We start from the raw sequence: 16,979 nt of genomic DNA, 5'->3' as shown, positions 1-16,979 counted from the left end.
GAGGGCCACCTGCTGATTAAACTATCACCCTATTTTCAAAGCCCTTAATCCCCTTCAGAGAATTGTGTTGAACAGGCAAGAAAAAAACACATTACTGGTCGATCAATACGGAAAATGTTGTCCCTTTTTACTGGCAAGCGTGCTGCCTCTGCATCCACTGGCACAGGGTATCACCTTCTTCCATCTCCGCCGGTCAGATATCATCAAACCGTCCCCACAAACTCGTGCTGCATTCCCATTGTATGTCATACACACTGATACAGATCTCCCCAGAACATTTGATCCACGTGGGGAGGTGGGACGTTCATTGTGTGTTTTAAAAAAAAACAACTCAAGTTTCTCGGGAAGGCGGTGCAATAGCTATTGGAATCGAGTGCCCACTGTAGAGAACGATATGCCAACTGCAGGAATTCTGGTCAGGCTGACTCAGCCTTTCATCTTTCCATGGATGAGAAAATGTGCAGAAGTCAAAGATTCCATCTGAGCCCTCAACTTAAGAAAACATGGAATAACAGATCTTGTGTAGATCCTAAAGTCATTAATGTTATTTAATGCTTTGAAAATATATAACCCCAAGTCCCAGCATTTTATAAATCTTAGAGAAGATTTGAGCATGATTTTTAGGACATGTAATCACTGTGGACTTCAGCAGCTGCGGCTATACTATAGTGAATCTCTTGCCAATCCCCAAATCAGGATCTTAGTTACTTAAGGACAGCATCATATGTCTATTTTGAGCCTCACAGAGCAAACACAAGCCCCATACACCCATAAAACCTTTTATATGTACCCAGGGCTGTATTCCCTACACTGTCCAGGGTCCGTGCAAGGTGCACTCAGTTACAGAAGTCGCATGTCAGAATACTGACTACAGAAATCTTGTGCTATGAGAATATTGTCGCAAAAATATTGACGACCAAATTACAAATGATATAAATGTATATTGGTAGGTTTCGATTGACTATTTTTAACTCTACAACATCTATGGACCTTCAAGTTATGTACATGTCTGATACTTGTATATAATTACCTTGTTGATATATTGGTTGTTGACGCTATTCTATTTTTGAAGCAGAATATTTAAAAGTCAATCAATCACTCAATCAGGGTTCTTGTAGAGTGTGACTAACCATCCATAAGGATCTCAAGGTGCTGGTGAGGGGGGTTGGGTGGGGCTGGTGGGTTCTGCAGTTCAGTCAAAGAGCCAGACCTTGAGATCCTTCCTGAATTGAGGCTGGGACGGTGATTGCTTGAGATGCAGAGGCAGGGAGTTCCAGGTCTTCACAGCAAGGTATATTATATATGTATATTATCTAACCAATTTGTAACATTGTATGCCTATCCTGGTACATTCACTTCAGTGTGTACAAGTGTACAAATGAATGTACCAGGATGGGCATACGATATTACGAGCCCTGATGATGTCCGCACTGGCCAAAACGCGTCTGCTGATTTAATTTGACTACTGGCTGGATTGTTTTGAATTTGTACTTTTAACGCCTGGTGGATTGAATAAAAATTGGAACTGTTATATCTACCAACAAGACTCCCTTAAGATCTTCTTTGATTGGAGGAATAGCATACAGCACGGACATTGGTCATTAATGAAAATTACACGCTCCTTGTTTATAGGTTGGATATACTGTCTACCAGTATGGATGACGTGTGACTCCTACACCTTGCATTCCTCTGTCTGATGTAACATTTACTGTGCACTGATTTACACATATGATTGATTGTCTCTGTGTAATGTGTATGATGTAAAGTGCTCTGACACCCTACACTGGTATGAGTGGCGCTATAAACCCAATTAAATGCATCTCAGAAAGTATGATAGTGGAGACTTGAGGGGCACTGTTGAAGGGTAATAGTAACAGAATCACTGCCAGAGGTGGTCATTGGGGGGCACCAACAAACATTGTTACACAGCCCGCCACCAGCACTAAGGCCGTCCCTGTGTTCGGCATATTGTGTGCCTCTGAGAAAGTATTCATGTTAATTGCAGCTCATGACTGGCGCTGCGATTAACATGAATACTCTCATAATCTGCACTTGATATTTGTCGCTTCACCCCAGCGCCCTGTCAGGTTCCTGGCGCACATAGCCTTGGCTGTAGCGCACAGAGACCTTACACTGCCGCACACAGAGGAAAAAAATTAGAGGGAACATTGGCTCCCAGGATGCTTGTTTCTGGTCCGGGGGGGCCTGGCTTGGCAGTTTAGGCAGGACTGTTCCCTTGAGGACCAGGGTCAAGACTGATTTGCATATGGCTGGGTCCAAACTGGGGTGGCGTGGTGAGCAAAAGAACGATGGATTAAACCCAGAGCTTTGTGACTGGGGTTGTATGCTTACTTTGTTCAGCATTCCGTCTGTCATTTGTTCCTTTTGCCTTAATGTTTACTAACATTTCCATTCCTTCAATCAGTCCTTCTTTTCTTTTTTTTTTTTTTTTTTTTTGGTGTAAAAACTTTTATTGATATTCATCATCCATTTTACAACAAGACAATTACACAGTAAGCATGACAGGAGAGAAGAACAGAATGTCCCGTATTTATACACAGCTAATTAGCCGACAACCCTCCGGTCCGGCAGCATAGGATGAGGATGATATGGCAGACCATAAGGATGGAAACATCGGAGTCATGAAGTTTTACTTTTTTAAAGTGCATTTTTGTTATTCGTTCCATTTATAAAACATCAGAAAACAAACCAAACAAAGTGGCTCAATAGTAGTGCTTAGATACGAAGCAATATAGAACAGAAGACGCTAGTAGAACACACCGACCCCCTACCCCAGGCCTACCCCCTCCACCCCCCGCAGAACGTGAGCAAAAGTTCCGATTGTACGAGTACAGTTCTAGTCCTGCCCCGTAGTAACCCACAGGTTAATCAAGCATCCCCTCCTCATCTTCTGAGTCTTCGTCTTCAGCCTCCTGGAGCGGGTCGCACAGATCCCCTCTATATCTATTCCAGGCCTCCCACACCCTGTTCCATTTCTTTGGGTTCGCTCTCAGTTTGTAGACAGTTCGTTCAGTTAACATCAATTTGTCCATGTTTTGACACCATAGCGACAAAGTAGGTAGCTCAGCCACCCCCCACCTCTGTGCCATATCACGCTTAGCCATCATTGTTCCAATTGTAACCCACTGCCGTTGTCTAAGGTTAAGGTCAGTGCCCTCCCAAACATTCAGGAGACAGAGGCGCGGTTCGGGCGTGAGGGAGGTGTCAAGGGCCTGGGAAATCGTGCGCATGACCTGCTGCCAGTACCGGGCTATGAGAGGGCAGTCCCACAACGTGTGCAGTAGTGTGCCATCCTCCCCACATCCCCTAAGACAACAAGGGGAGTCAGCCCTGTGCATTTTGTGTAGGGTGGTCCTCGTGTAGTATGTTCTGTGTAGTATTTTCAGTTGTATGAGTCTGAACCGGGCCGAAACCCCAGCCTCTCTCGGGGATGCCACAGCAGCGTTCCAGTCCGTCTCATCCATAGCACCCAACTCATCCTCCCATTTTCCTCGCAGTGTCCGTAGGGGGTCAGGGAGATTGTTTAGTAATTTACGGTAGGTGAGTGAGGTGGCTCTTGTTTGCATGTAATCCGTGAGGAGCCGGTCTTCTAGGGGCGAGGATTCCGGGATTGTGGTTCCCGGCTCCAACACCGCCAGGAGAGCGTGCCTGATTTGGATGTATCTATACGTTTCCGTGGGGCCCAGTGCATATTGTTGTTGGAGTTGCTCGAAGGGTACCACCCCAGTGGACGTCCAGAGATCCCCCACTGTGGAGATGCCTATATTGTCCCATTGGGTGAACCCTCTACTGGTCCTCAGGCAGCCCAGTTTTTTAGTATCCCAAAGCGGGGTAAGCTTCGTGATGACTCCCTTCCACTGTAGCTTGGTGAGTGCCCTGTACCATAGAGTAATTGTGTGTTTAGTGGGGCCAATCAGGTTCTTGAGGAGACTAGGGTTATAGAGAGGGGCCAGGAGAGTCTGTGTTCCCAGTTGGGCCCTGTCCGCCATGTACGCCGGGTCAGTGTGCGATGCATGGATCCATTGGTTAAGTACCTTAAGTTGGGATGCCCAATAATAAAGCTGTATGTTCGGTAGCGCAATTCCACCATCGTACCAGCCGCGGTTGAGTTTGAGGTGAGCTATCCTCGGGGGACGCCCACCCCAAAGTAGAGTGGTAACAATCGCGGTAAGTTTCTGCAAGTAGGAGGGCGGAATCACGACAGGCGTATTTTCAAAGCTATATAGGAGGCGCGGGAGCGCCATCATTTTAAACAGCGCAGCGCGGCCTAAGAGTGTGAGCGGCAGGGACGACCAGTGCCTCACGTCTGCCTTCAAACGGAGGAGGGGGGGCGCCAGGTTTTGATTGGTGAAGACGGTCATATCGTTAGTGACATGGATACCCAAATATTTGAAGGAAACATCCGTCACCACCAACGGACAGTGTTCCGGGAGGACTGGTCGAGGGCCCTTCAGTACATAAAGGACCGATTTCGTCCAGTTAATTGTGTAACCAGAGGCCGCACCGTGTTTGTCACAAAGCGCCAATAGAATCGGGACACTCAGTTCGGGTGCTGATACGTACACCAGCATATCATCCGCATACAATGATATTCTATCTTCCCAGGTCTCCGTCCACTTGATGCCCTTCAACAGTGGTGTCGTTCTGAGGATGATCGCGAGGGGTTCAAGGACCAGTGCGAATAGCAATGGGGATAAGGGGCAGCCCTGGCGGGTCCCACGCGCCAAAGAGATCGCACGGGAGATATGGCCATTGGCCGCTACATGAGCTACTGGACCTGTGTAGAGCAGTCGGATCCAGGATAGGAACTTCGGACCGAAGCCCATCCGGTGCAGGACTGCGAACAGGTACTGCCACTCTACCATATCGAAGGCCATCCTGGCGTCCAGCGACAAGATGGCTGCTGGCTCTGTCAAGGAGTGCGCACGTGCCAACGCGCCGTGCACTCTACGGAGATTTAATGCTGTACTCCTGTGAGGCATAAAGCCGGATTGGTCTGGGTGGATCAGCTGGCCTAGGTGTGGGGTCAATCTATTAGCAATCACCTTCGCCAGGATCTTCGCCTCTGCATTGATTAGCGAGATCGGGCGATAGGATGCACAACATTCTGGAGGTTTTCCAGGTTTTGGGATAGCTACTATCGTTGCCAGGCGCTGATCCAAGGGCAGCGTTCCGGACTCACGACAGTTCTCGAACATGGCCAGTAGTGGTGGGCCCAGTGTGTCGGACATCGTTTGGAACCATTCGATTGGAATCCCGTTCGGGCCCATCGCTCTGCCCGTGTGCAGTGCGCCTATCGCCATACGGAGTTCCTCTACCGTGAGATCCGCTTCCAACTCGGTTTGCGCCTCCGGCGTTAGCACCTCCACCTCAATCTCCTGGAGTGCCAGTTCCGCCTGTTCCGACGTGACCACCACTTCTGGGGTGTACACCGTTTGGAAGTGGTCTGCCAGGAGGTCAACTATCTTGGGAGGGTGCGTGTGAAACGTCCCCGCGCGGTCTTGTAACTGCAGGATATGCCTGCCTCCATCCCGCTTTTTGTCCAACCAAGCCAGCAGCTTGTTGGCTTTGTCGCCTACATCATAAACTCTGCATGCCGTTGATTCAATCCGCTCTAACACCCTACGGCGGAGAAAGTCGTCATGCTTTAGTTGGCAGAGAGTCAGCGCGTGCCTGGTGGCCTCTGACGGTGTGGCCATGTGAGTCACATTTGCTTGTTCCAGCTGCAGTTCCAGTTCGACCAATTCCAGTTTTTGTTTCCGTTTATGGTCGGCTATGGTCGAAATGGCCTGGCCCCTGAGCACCGTCTTGTATGCTTCCCAGAGAATCGTCGGTGAGGACACCGACCCGGAGTTCTCCTGGAAGTAAAGTTTAGTGGCAGTTTTAAGGGATTTTTGGATCAGGGGAGTTTTAAGATAACCAGGGTAGATGGGAAAGAGACGTGTGCGGGCCGTGGCAGAGCAGGACAATGTAGCGATCAGGGGAGAGTGATCTGAAATACCCCGTGGTGCGATGTGTACTTTGTCAAAAGTGAGTTTACCGCCCCCCAATGTGAGAAAGTAGTCTATGCGCGACAGGCAAGCATGAGTGGAGGAGTAGTATGAATAGTGACGATCGTTAGGGTGAAGCTGTCTCCAAATGTCTATCAGACCCTGTGCCTCCAGGAAGTCCCTGAATTTCGTTGGGCCAGTAGGGAGGGGGCGAGCCGGGAACCTGTCCATATCAGAATCAGCCAATGCATTGAAATCTCCGCCCACTAACAAATCCCCTTCCGGGAGTTCCAAAAGAAATTTACCCAGGTCCGGAAGTGCCGATGAATGTAGCGCCGGCGGGATGTACACAGACACCACGTTGATGGGCACGCCCTCCCATTGTCCACACACCGCCGCGAAGCGGCCATGTTGATCTGTTTTTGTGGAGTGGTGAATGAATCTTGACGTCCTCTTTACCCATATTCCCGTTCCCCGGGATCCCGAAGTAAATTCTGAGTGTATTAGCATGCGGTACCCTCTCCTATCCAGGGCTTTGGTGGCAACCCCCACTAAGTGTGTCTCCTGGAGGAGGGCGATATCACAGTTCAGTCTCTTAATACATTGTAGGACCAGCCCTCTCTTCACTTTATCTCCCAACCCCCGCACATTCCAGGAGACTACCCGAAGCGGCGGTACCGCCCCCATCCCAGTGTCATGCGTTACTACAGCAGGTCGTGGGGGATCCGCCATATTGTGATCAAGCGTGCAGTTGAGTGTCCTAGAGGGCGGGACGGAGTCATAGCAGATAGGAAATTCCCCAAGCCAGTGTAACTAAGCGTGTGCGTGTACCGATATAATGATCGAGGAGCAGAGGCAATATACCCGGTGTCAGGAATACGGTCAAGTGTGAACACTAGCAGTTTCAAAACAAGAAGTTGAGCCAAACATTTCAAACTAAACAACCAACACAACCCCCCCACTCCCAACAACCCCACCCTCCCTGCTTCCCTGCTACACGGACTCCAAACTGCCCGCCACCCCAATTTAGCAGAGTGCTTCGTCCCACCCCAAAGAAAACACACAGTTACTTGCTCGTTGGGGGTGAGGAGCGCTCCGGAATCAGCGGCCCCTCATACCCTCCACGGAGGCCCTCGGCCCAGTATCCTTGACGGTTCCAGCCACAGTTCCAAACTTCTACAGCATAGTCATGTGTTCAGGGGTCCACCTCCAGACTCAAAGCTGCTTCATCTCGTATCGGAGAACTTCTGCCACTGTTCGTACCCTCGGCCCCTGCAGCGGTGCAGTCAGAGTGAGGCGAGCCGGTCTTAGTCCGCCCAGGGCGACGAGAGTGAGAAGCAGGACGCCAGCCGTCCAGCCAGTCTCGCGCAGTGCTTGGGTCGTCAAAAAACCATGTCCTGTTTTCCGCCACCACCCGAAGCCTGGCTGGGAAGATCATAGAATATGGGAGTTCTCGTTTCCTAAGTTCTTTCTTAATGTCCAAGAACGTTTTCCGCCGCCTGGCCACTTCCGCCGTGTAGTCCGGGAAGAAAGCCACCGTTGAGTTAAGGATTTTCACCGGCGGCGAGACACGTGCCGCCTGCAGGATGATGTCCCGGTCACGGTAGTTAAACAGTCTCGCTAGGATCGGCCGCGGCGTGGCCCCTGGTTTCGGTTGACCTCCCGGGACTCTATGGGCTCGCTCCACAGAAAAGAAGGCCGACAGGCCTTTAGGTTGAAGATGAGACTTAATGAGTTCCTCCACGTAGAGATCCGTAGCCCTCACACCTTCAGACTCCGGAACGCCAAGAATGCGTACATTGTTCCGCCTGGAGCGGCCCTCCTGGTCGTCGAGCTTGTCCTTAAGGAGCTTGTTTTCCGCCATGACCGCTTCCATGGCCGTCTGCAGTTCCGAGACATCCTCCACCAGCGACTTCGTGACGAGCTCCAGGGAGCCTACCTTTTCCGCCATTTTGTGAAAGTCAGCGCGGATAAGGGTGATTTCTGTCGATATACAGCCCACCGTTGCTTGGACCTGTGTGAGAGCCTTCATGACATCGTCCAGCGTCGCCTTCTTCGGTCCCCCAGACTCGCCTGGTTTCACGGGGGGAGTTCTTCCCTCCGCCGGAGGGGAAGCGGTCCTGTCGTTGGTGAAGCGGTCAATACGAGTCTGGGTTGTGCCGCCTTTCACACCTTTCCCGGCCATCGTTCGGTCACGGAGGGAATACAGTTCGTCGGTCCGGTGGGGTATCAGGTAAACGAGTAGTTACCACGCTGCTCTCAGTGCCGGATGGAAAGGACCTCCGTCGCTAAAAGTGAGACTCCTGTACGGTCTGCCGGGCAAAGTTCGGATGATAGTTCCGGTAGTTTGCGGCCACCCTTCCAAGGAGTCGTCGCTGGAGATAGCGAGTCGAATGACGCAGGGCAGGACCGTTACTGGGCGTGGGTCTCCTGCACCGACCACTTCCTGTCTGTGGCAGCCAGGCAGGCTGCACTTCCGGTCGGTCTCAGCTAGCACTTGAGGGTCCGGAGGTGGGCCTAGGCTCCGGTCGATTCAACTTTCGACGATAACTCCGTCATTCAATGTTCGATTTTCGTTTGGAGACCTGCCGCCAGTCCCGCCCGGTCCCGGGCGTTCGGTGCTGCCGTTGGAGGTAACAAATATTCACGGATTAACGTGCGGATAGATGGAGAGGTCGCTTCCCCGCCGGAGCTAGTCCTCTACGCTGCCGCCATGTTCGGCCGCCAGCCACGCCCCCAGTCCTTCTTTTCTAAATTACATTTTGAAGCAGAGTGGAGCAGATCCAAAGATGACTGTGAAATCTTGGAGCTCCAGCTCTGTCTCCGTTTTTTTCGGCAGATACCAGGTACTGCCGTACTGCAAGAGTCGATGATAGATGCAACAGGATATCCGAGCTCTCATTGAAGTGCATCTTTTTTCTCCTGACACCAGTGTTTTGAATGTTCGCACCCTGCTTATGTTCGTGCCAGTGGGCTCACTGTGGCACATGAGAGTCTGCGGCTGGTGGAGGCAACCCCAGGCATGTCATCACTTCTCTCTCCTATGTTTCACTACTGTACCTTCTTTTCCATAGTGAGGCAGTGTTGCTGACTGGGTGACGTGGTTGGTGGATGTCCTGCAATGATCTGATGGAGGCCAGATCTGCAGTATCCAGTACACACCCAGGAGTGAACCAGAGAGAGAAGGGACTGAGCAAAGGGAGGATATTTGCCTCTAGCCGTCATTTTGCCTCTAGCCGTCCCCTGGGGGGGCCCTCTCGATAATATAGTACCAGTCCATACTGTACTAATCAGTGAGCCTAGACGCCTGCCTTGTAGTGACCCTGTTGAATAAGTGAACAGGTTGTCCTACAGACCTTCATCATGGGTGCAAAGAAGCAAGCCTTGAACATGGGCTTCCAATAGGTCAAGCCGCGTCCAATGAGGCAGGCATGAAGAAATGGGAATCCATAGCAGCTATGCACAATGACATAAAAGAGAAGAACACACACTTGAAACAGTGGTCCAAATGTGGAATGGAAGCTGTGACAAAGTGTTCTAACTAGAACGGACTGAAAAGAAGACAGGGGATAGTGAATGCTCCCTGGAGACCTTGATGGCAGCTTCACTAGAGGTGAAAGATGTAGCTCCCCTTAAACATTGCTCCATGGAAGAGATGCTGAAATGTAAGGCGAGGTTTGAGATGTTTGATGACCTGGGGGGGGATGTCACAGTCTGAGAGTTAGGGATACCACCCGAGATTCTTGCTCCATGCCTCCTTGGTTATGGAGTGTGCTTTGTAATCACTTCAAACATCTGGGGAACAATGCCGCAGTAATCTGAAAGACTTACTGCCCTTGAAGTGCCAGGGTAGGGTGTTTGCGGTGGTGAGACACTTTGGTGATGATTTTACAGTCTGAGGACAGAACAGAGTGGATGATAAGGGCGGTGGAGGAACCTTGGCGAGAAAGAGAGCTTTGATGGTGTTCAGAAAAACTTGTGACGTGGGGTCCGCCAGCCTCTGCGGTCTACCTGATCAGATTTCTAGTAGAAGTTGGTGCGAAGCGCTATGTGTGTGGGCAGGTGCACTTGACGTTGATGGGTTGCATAGGGACTCTGGACGAGGTGGACGTAGGGATTCTTATGATGCGGTAGACGTGGTGTTCCTTGGGATATGGGGCTACTGCTGAGTCTGGGGTAGGATTAGGGTAAAGATGAGTAATCGAAAGAACTTGAGATGGCTGGGCTTAGGTACTCTGATTGTTTCTTCATTGTGTTGGTTGCCTCTCTGCTTTTCTCTCCCCCTCTTTTGCTCCTTGTGAGCAGCAGCATTTTAATTTACAAGAGCATTAACATAATTTCCACAGTTCATTTGTTATAAATTTCAGCAGTGTTCTGGCGTGATGGACCTAAATATGACTATTGGAAGGAAATTGTTTGTACTCATTTGTGCAGATTTTGTGCCTAAAAAAGAAATCTAATAATCTATGTTGTCCAAGCTGATGTGGACCTGCTAACAACCTTGGTAATGATGGTTGATATTACCTCTACCTTAGGATAGAGATGGATTCTCAATCCCAGACTCTGAGAGGTATTATTTTGCTCCCCAGGCCCGCTACGTCATATTCTGGTCCCACCATTCCCTCCATAGGCCTCTTTTAGTGGCAACGAAAGACAAGGTTGAGTTTGGAAAACTCCAGACAATCCTGACTACATGACTACCTAAACAACCAGAATTATACCAACGGTCTGGTGTGGTCTGTGGACACGGCATTAGATGAGCAGGTTAGCAGGCCATGAACAACTCTACTCTCCTACAGTTTCACTTCTCCATAACACTGTACTTCCTCCTTCAGTGCATAATTTTGAGTGGTATGTACTGACTAGCCGAGGTCTGACATACATTTGGCACATCAGTTTTCATGGATCAATTTCGTGTGAATCTGAGGGCCACGTCACTTCAATGTTTTGCAGACTTTAGATTGAGGCAGACTTTGTATTATTAATTATTGTCCTTTGCAGAGGAACTGCTGGAGTCTGTACTAACATCAATGTTACTTACTAAAGACTTCACAGCAGCAAACATAGGGATTCCAGCTAGTAAATGATGGGAGGCAGATTTCGGGAGAACTACAGTAGAGGATTGCGGGCAGCATTATTGTGCTTGGACTCTGATGTTTCCATAGTTAGAGACACGAACTTTTACAGTTGACATGTATGCACTGTATTTACTATATCCCAGTACTACTAACACAGATAATGCCTTTAGTTCTATATGTCACAGATTTGCCCTCCTCTGCTTGGACTTTATCTATGAGCTTGGCATCGCCTGGGCATTCAAACTTTCTGGATGGCAGCGATTGAAATGATATCCAAGATCACTATGGTTCCTATCGATCGCTCACCTTCGAAGTTGTTACTCGTTACGGAGCAGACATTCCTAGATGGTTAGGTGGCTTGCTGTTTGCTGCTACTCTTTGCTAAGTGATGATGTAATTCGGGGTTAATAGGAGATGTATGCAATCAGTAGTATTTCTGCAGGGCTAACCTAGACGAAAGGCAGCTGAGTGCTGTAGAGGGTCAAAGATCGCATAAAGTCAATGGGTTATAGGAGAAGTATTCTGTTTTGTGGACAGTTAATGCATTGTGATGCAGTGTTTTTACAAAGGTGCAGCTTCAACTATTTACCAAATTGTTTCAGCGTTGGGGCGGTCACGATACGTAGATGTTGCTCAAAGTGGTTGGTATGGTGTTACCTCACTGATGACTGCCTGGGGATTTGGCACTGCTCCTCGTGTTGGCAGTACTGGTCTGATTTATTTGGGAGAAATAATACCAAATATATTTTCTTTGATTCCTGGAGCCAGTTCAAATTGATTCCTGGAGCCAGTTCAGATAATCGGTTATACTGGTTTCTATTCAAACTACAGAAAAGATTTAATCTTCACCTTGAATATACAACCATGTAAAGCATGGAATTCTACAATAAGTGTTTAACAGTTTGCCTCCCTTTGTTTTTACAGGCTAGTTGTGACATCACGAATCACTTGTAATTAAAAAAGTGACTTCACTAATCTACTGAAATACCTTAATACATTGGAGTTGTGACGTCGCAGTGCACGATACTAGAGAACCTAGACTATGTAATTGGCAGATCATTGTCTAGAATTACAACTATCTCTTAACCTGACAAAGGAGTACTACATTTTCAGCTGTTTTGTTTTTAGTTTTTTTCACTGCAAATATATTTTTATCAGCAAAGAAGAATGGGATTTTGTAGTAGTACATCTATGTGGACTACTGGATTTGAGATACCTTAACCATCTTAGCATATGTATTTACCACAAATTACAGTCCGCATATTGGCATGTTCTGACAGTACCAATTCCACATTCATTCTACAAATCTGCCAGCAGTGGGTGTCTTTCAAAAGAAAGAGCATTAAACAAGAAATTGAGTCAGGTGAAGGAACGGTGACAGTGTGTCAATTACGAATTAAATACCATTAAATATATGTAAACAAGCATATTGCCACTAAGGTAGGAGTTCCTTAACATTATAAAGGATCTTTGTCTTCATTGCTCTGTGTGGTGACGAAACTCCTCAGTTATTTGCAATATCTTTATAACGATCAGGGGTGAGTACTTGAGCTCGTATAAAATAGCCGACAGCTTTGCTCGTTTAACCCCTGGGGCGCGGCCGCGATTCTGTGCCTGTGCGGCCGTTTTAAAGAGTGGGCGGGTTCATGACGGCCCCCAGCCGTCATCAGCACACGCCCACCGTGATGCATGATGGCTGGGGGCCGTCATCAGCATGGAAGGGGTTAAAACATTCTTATCAACAGTAAATATATTATAGATAGTATTTAAACGAGTTCACAATTTAACATATTTTTGCCATTATTGAAGACAGCGCTGCAAAATGGAGCTTTTTGTACTGTCGAGAAAAAAAATGTAATTCATGTTTTCTGTTTTACTCAAAGGTGTGTGCTGGTACTGTGAAACAACTAAGATTGAGAAGCAGCGCTGACCGTGGTGTTTAATGATTCCTATCCCAGAAAATGCCTCTCTCCGATTTTGTTGTGGCCTTGAAGGACAATCCCTATTTTGGAGCCGGCTTTGGTCTGGTTGGAGTTGGCACTGCCTTGGCTCTAGCCCGCAAGGGGGCTCAGTTTGGAATGATCGCCTTCCGTAGAATGTACATGATCACCCTGGAGGTGCCCAGTCGGGACAAGAGCTACCAGTGGCTTCTGAGCTGGATTTCCCACTATGCCAAGCGCACCCAGCATCTCAGTGTTGAGACCTCATACCTGCAACATGAGAGTGGCCGCATCTCCACCAAGTTCGATTTCATCCCTAGTCCTGGGAATCATTTCATCTGGTAAGACACATTATTTTCATTTTAGGGAGCTGCATAATTGGTCTCTCTTGGTGCTAATCAATTTACACCAAGCAGGAGGCTGTCGGGAAATTATCCAAACGGAGGGCTTTGCATTTTTGAGTGCTTATTACTATGGTAAGGAACCCAAGAGAAACTGGTACAATTTTGTTACTACAAGAACACCAACACCCTGGATATTAAGTTCACCTATCAATATAGCAAGACGCACATTACTTTTCCTGACATTAAACTCTATGTGAAGGACCACAAACTCCATCGTAAACCCACAGCATGCAATTCTATTCTACACGCAGACAGTGCACATCCACCCCACCAGATACAGGCAATACCTTATGGGGATTTCACTAGGACCAGGAGGAATTGCAGTGAAGAGAACGAGTTTCAGTCATGCCTGGAGAACATGAAAACTAGGTTCAGGGCAAGAGGATATGACCCACTTAACATTGGGAATGCAGAACGTAGAACTACGAAGATATCAAGACGAGAAACACTGGTAGACAAGAAAAAGGACACAAATACGACACAACTGGTGAGATTAGTCACTAATTATTACTGCCTGATGAGAGTCTTAGTAAAAAGCATGAACAAACACTGGGACATAATAAAAGAGGACAAATCACTGGATGACTGCACCACCATGAGACCACAGATTGCATTCAGAAAAGGCAGAACTCTGAGATCCATTCTGAGTCCCAGTGTTCCACAAAATAAGAAGGATTCAAACTGGCTCACTCAACGTTCCCTAGAATTTCATAAATATGGGTCCTGTGGGGTGTGCAGATGGGCCTCTGCCAACAAAAAGAAGTTCACAGGACATGACAAACACAACTGCATAATAAGACACAACATACATTGTAACTCTAGGTATGTGGTGTATATTATTGAATGCAAATGCAATAGATTAAATGTATGTAGCACCATCCGGACTTTGAAGGAGAGAATCGGTGCACATGCGAGGGCTTTAAAACAACAGGACAAGAGATACCCTATGGCAATACATGCCACAGAATGCATGGCACAGGGGCCACATAAACAATTCACCTTCTATGGAATTGATGTAGTAGCCCAGGACCCTCGGGGTGGTAATAGGGAGCTGAGACTAAGACGCACAGAAGCCACTTGGATAATGCTTCTCAAACTGTAGAATGGGATCTTAATACTGACCATAAGATGCAGTACTTTATTGGTGACTGGGGTAGAACCCATTTGAGTTGGACATCTAGTTTGGACAGGCTAAGTACTAACAAATTCTGTAATGAGAATGACCTACTGTCTTCGGAATGGACCAAGTGTAGAAGCGTGCCCCTACTGTGAAGACACAGTGAAAAGACTGACACATGGGAACGATCATGTAATTGTACTTGCATTTATATAGCGCATACTACCCCTGACGAGGCGCTACTCTGAAACCCAAGAAGGATTAGTGTTGAATTAGTATAGTGAAATATGAAAGTAATTTGAGTGGTGGATAGGTTAGTCAGTTATTTGAATTCAGAAGGATTGCAGAGGGATAGAAGAGGGAAAAAGGTTTGCATTTATATAGCGCTTGTTACTCCTTATGGGGCGTTGAAGCGCTTTTTTTGGCGAGTAGCACGCTACTGCAGAACCCATAAAGGATTAGTGGTGAATTAGTATAGTGAAATATGAAAGTAATTTGAGTGGTGGATATTAGTCAGTTATTTGGATTGAGAAGGATAGCGTAGGGCTAGAGGGAAAAAAGGTTTGCATTTATACAGCGCTTGTTACCCCTAATGGGGTGTTCAAGCACTTTCTTGATGAATAGCACACTGCTCCGGAACCCATAAGGATTAGTGGTGAATTAGTAAGGGAAATATGAAAGTAATTTGAGTGGTGGATAGTTATTTGTACTATTGGTGGTCAGTTATTTGGATTAAGAAGGATAGCGGAGGGATAGATGAGGCAAACAAGGTTTGCATTATTTATATACTGCTTGCTGCCCCTAATGAGGTGTTGAAGCGTTTTTTCTCTCCAGTGAGTAGCATGCTACTCAGAACCCATAAAGAATTAGTGGTGTATTAGAATAGTGAAATATGAAATTTGGGAAGTGGACATGTTAGTTTGTTATTTTGATAAAAAAGTTGTAGTGTAGTTCCTAGTTTCCCACTAGGCCCTGCGCATTGGAATAACATAAACAGTAGTATCGACGTGGAACTGCTCATATTCCAGGCCTCCACTGACTATGCTAAACTTAATTGGGTTGTGTTACCAACTAGCTCAGAGGTCACTGGAAACTTTCTTCTCTGCATAGGAAGTGATCAGCTTCCTTGGCACAGACAAGAAGGGATTCAGCTTTCCAACAACCGTGCAACATGACAACTTTGCTCCTCAGATCAAGAGTCGATCTCTAGGGTCGTGTGAAACAATAGACACAGATTTCACTCAGTCAGTCTAGTGCAGTTTACTTTCACAGTATGTAGAGAATAGAGAGACGGGCGTTTATCAATAAAGGGTTAACATTTATTGAACAGTCTTTCTTCTCATACAAGAGAAATGTATTGCCACAATTGCAATAACTGTTATTATAAAAAGTACGTACAGTAAGATAAGAATAGCGAAATAGAACTGTAAAAGCATTGATATGGTTTCTTAGCCATACAATGGTTTAAAAGTAATAAAACATATATACAGTCATATATACATTAGGCTAACATACTCAACTGGTGCTTCTAACTAAGCCTACCCCAGTGTGCCTGACCTAGGCCTAACACGTGAGAAGGGGAGTAAGTAAGTAGCTTAAGTTAAGTTGGTTTTGCCAAGGTTTGTTTCAAGAATTCTCGTCTAAGGGTTTAGTCAACACCATACCTCTGAATAGAATGATGGAGGATTGGTATCTCCTTCAGGGGTCTCTCTCGATATCCCAGTCACCTGCGAGGGTAAACTGGAAGCGCCGGGACTGGATTTCTCTGCACGAGAAAGGCAGCGGCTTCTCTCAGCGCGTCTGGAGGAAGGAGGGGTGACAGCGTCCGCGGGCAGCTGGGCTGGATGTCTTCGCAGAGGACGGCTGCACGGCTCCTCAAGCGTACTGCACCATAGTTCGCGCTGTAGCGGCGATAATGGTAATCAGTAGCTTCACCACCACAGGATAGCAGGCTGCAGCGACAGGCAACGCTCAACAGCAGTTAGCTTCGCTCTCACAGCTCACAGCTTCGTATTGCTTAAGGCAACGTTGGTAATATTTATACCTGACAGGTGCCGGGTTTGACGCAAGTTTGCTGGACATAAGACGTCAATTAAAGATGTCACTAGGAAGTGGCAGCTATCAGTTGCTCATTAGAGTTCTATTACTAATCAAAACATAGCAAGCGGGGATTTCCAGGTTTGCTAAGTTTTTATCTTGTTGAAGAACTCGGAGTGTTATCTAGGAATATCAGATAGTGACTGCTGCTCTGTCATTGCACTAATTGGTCGCAAAGGAAGTAGCAGAGAGTCATGCTGGAATGTGGCTCTGTGGCTCTGCTCGTGTGAGGCCAGAGATGACTTTACAGAAAATCGCACTTGAACGGTTATGCCAATATAGGGAATAAAGGGCTTTATAGCCGAATAGGGGCATAAGGTCACAGTATCGAT

At 47.4% G+C, this 16,979-nt stretch overlaps 1 protein-coding gene across 4 annotated transcripts in view; it reads left to right on the top strand.

Annotated features, from left to right (window-relative positions):
• Positions 1-16,979, top strand: part of BCS1L (BCS1 ubiquinol-cytochrome c reductase complex chaperone) — a 164,784-nt gene that overhangs the window by 43,290 nt on the left and 104,515 nt on the right. For all 4 annotated transcript variants that reach the window (XM_086954451.1, XM_086954448.1, XM_086954449.1 and 1 more), the window contains one exon: positions 12,973-13,370. In XM_086954451.1, the coding sequence (XP_086810577.1) occupies positions 13,051-13,370 (320 nt within the window). In that variant the 5' untranslated portion in view covers positions 12,973-13,050. The remainder of the gene's footprint in view (positions 1-12,972; positions 13,371-16,979) is intronic.

The sequence above is a fragment of the Lissotriton vulgaris genome, chromosome 2_1, assembly GCF_964263255.1.
Source record: "Lissotriton vulgaris chromosome 2_1, aLisVul1.2, whole genome shotgun sequence".
NCBI classification, from domain to species: domain Eukaryota; kingdom Metazoa; phylum Chordata; class Amphibia; order Caudata; family Salamandridae; genus Lissotriton; species Lissotriton vulgaris.
The sequence above is the reverse complement of the archived record's forward strand: the minus strand, read 5'-3'. Positions and strand labels throughout refer to the sequence as shown.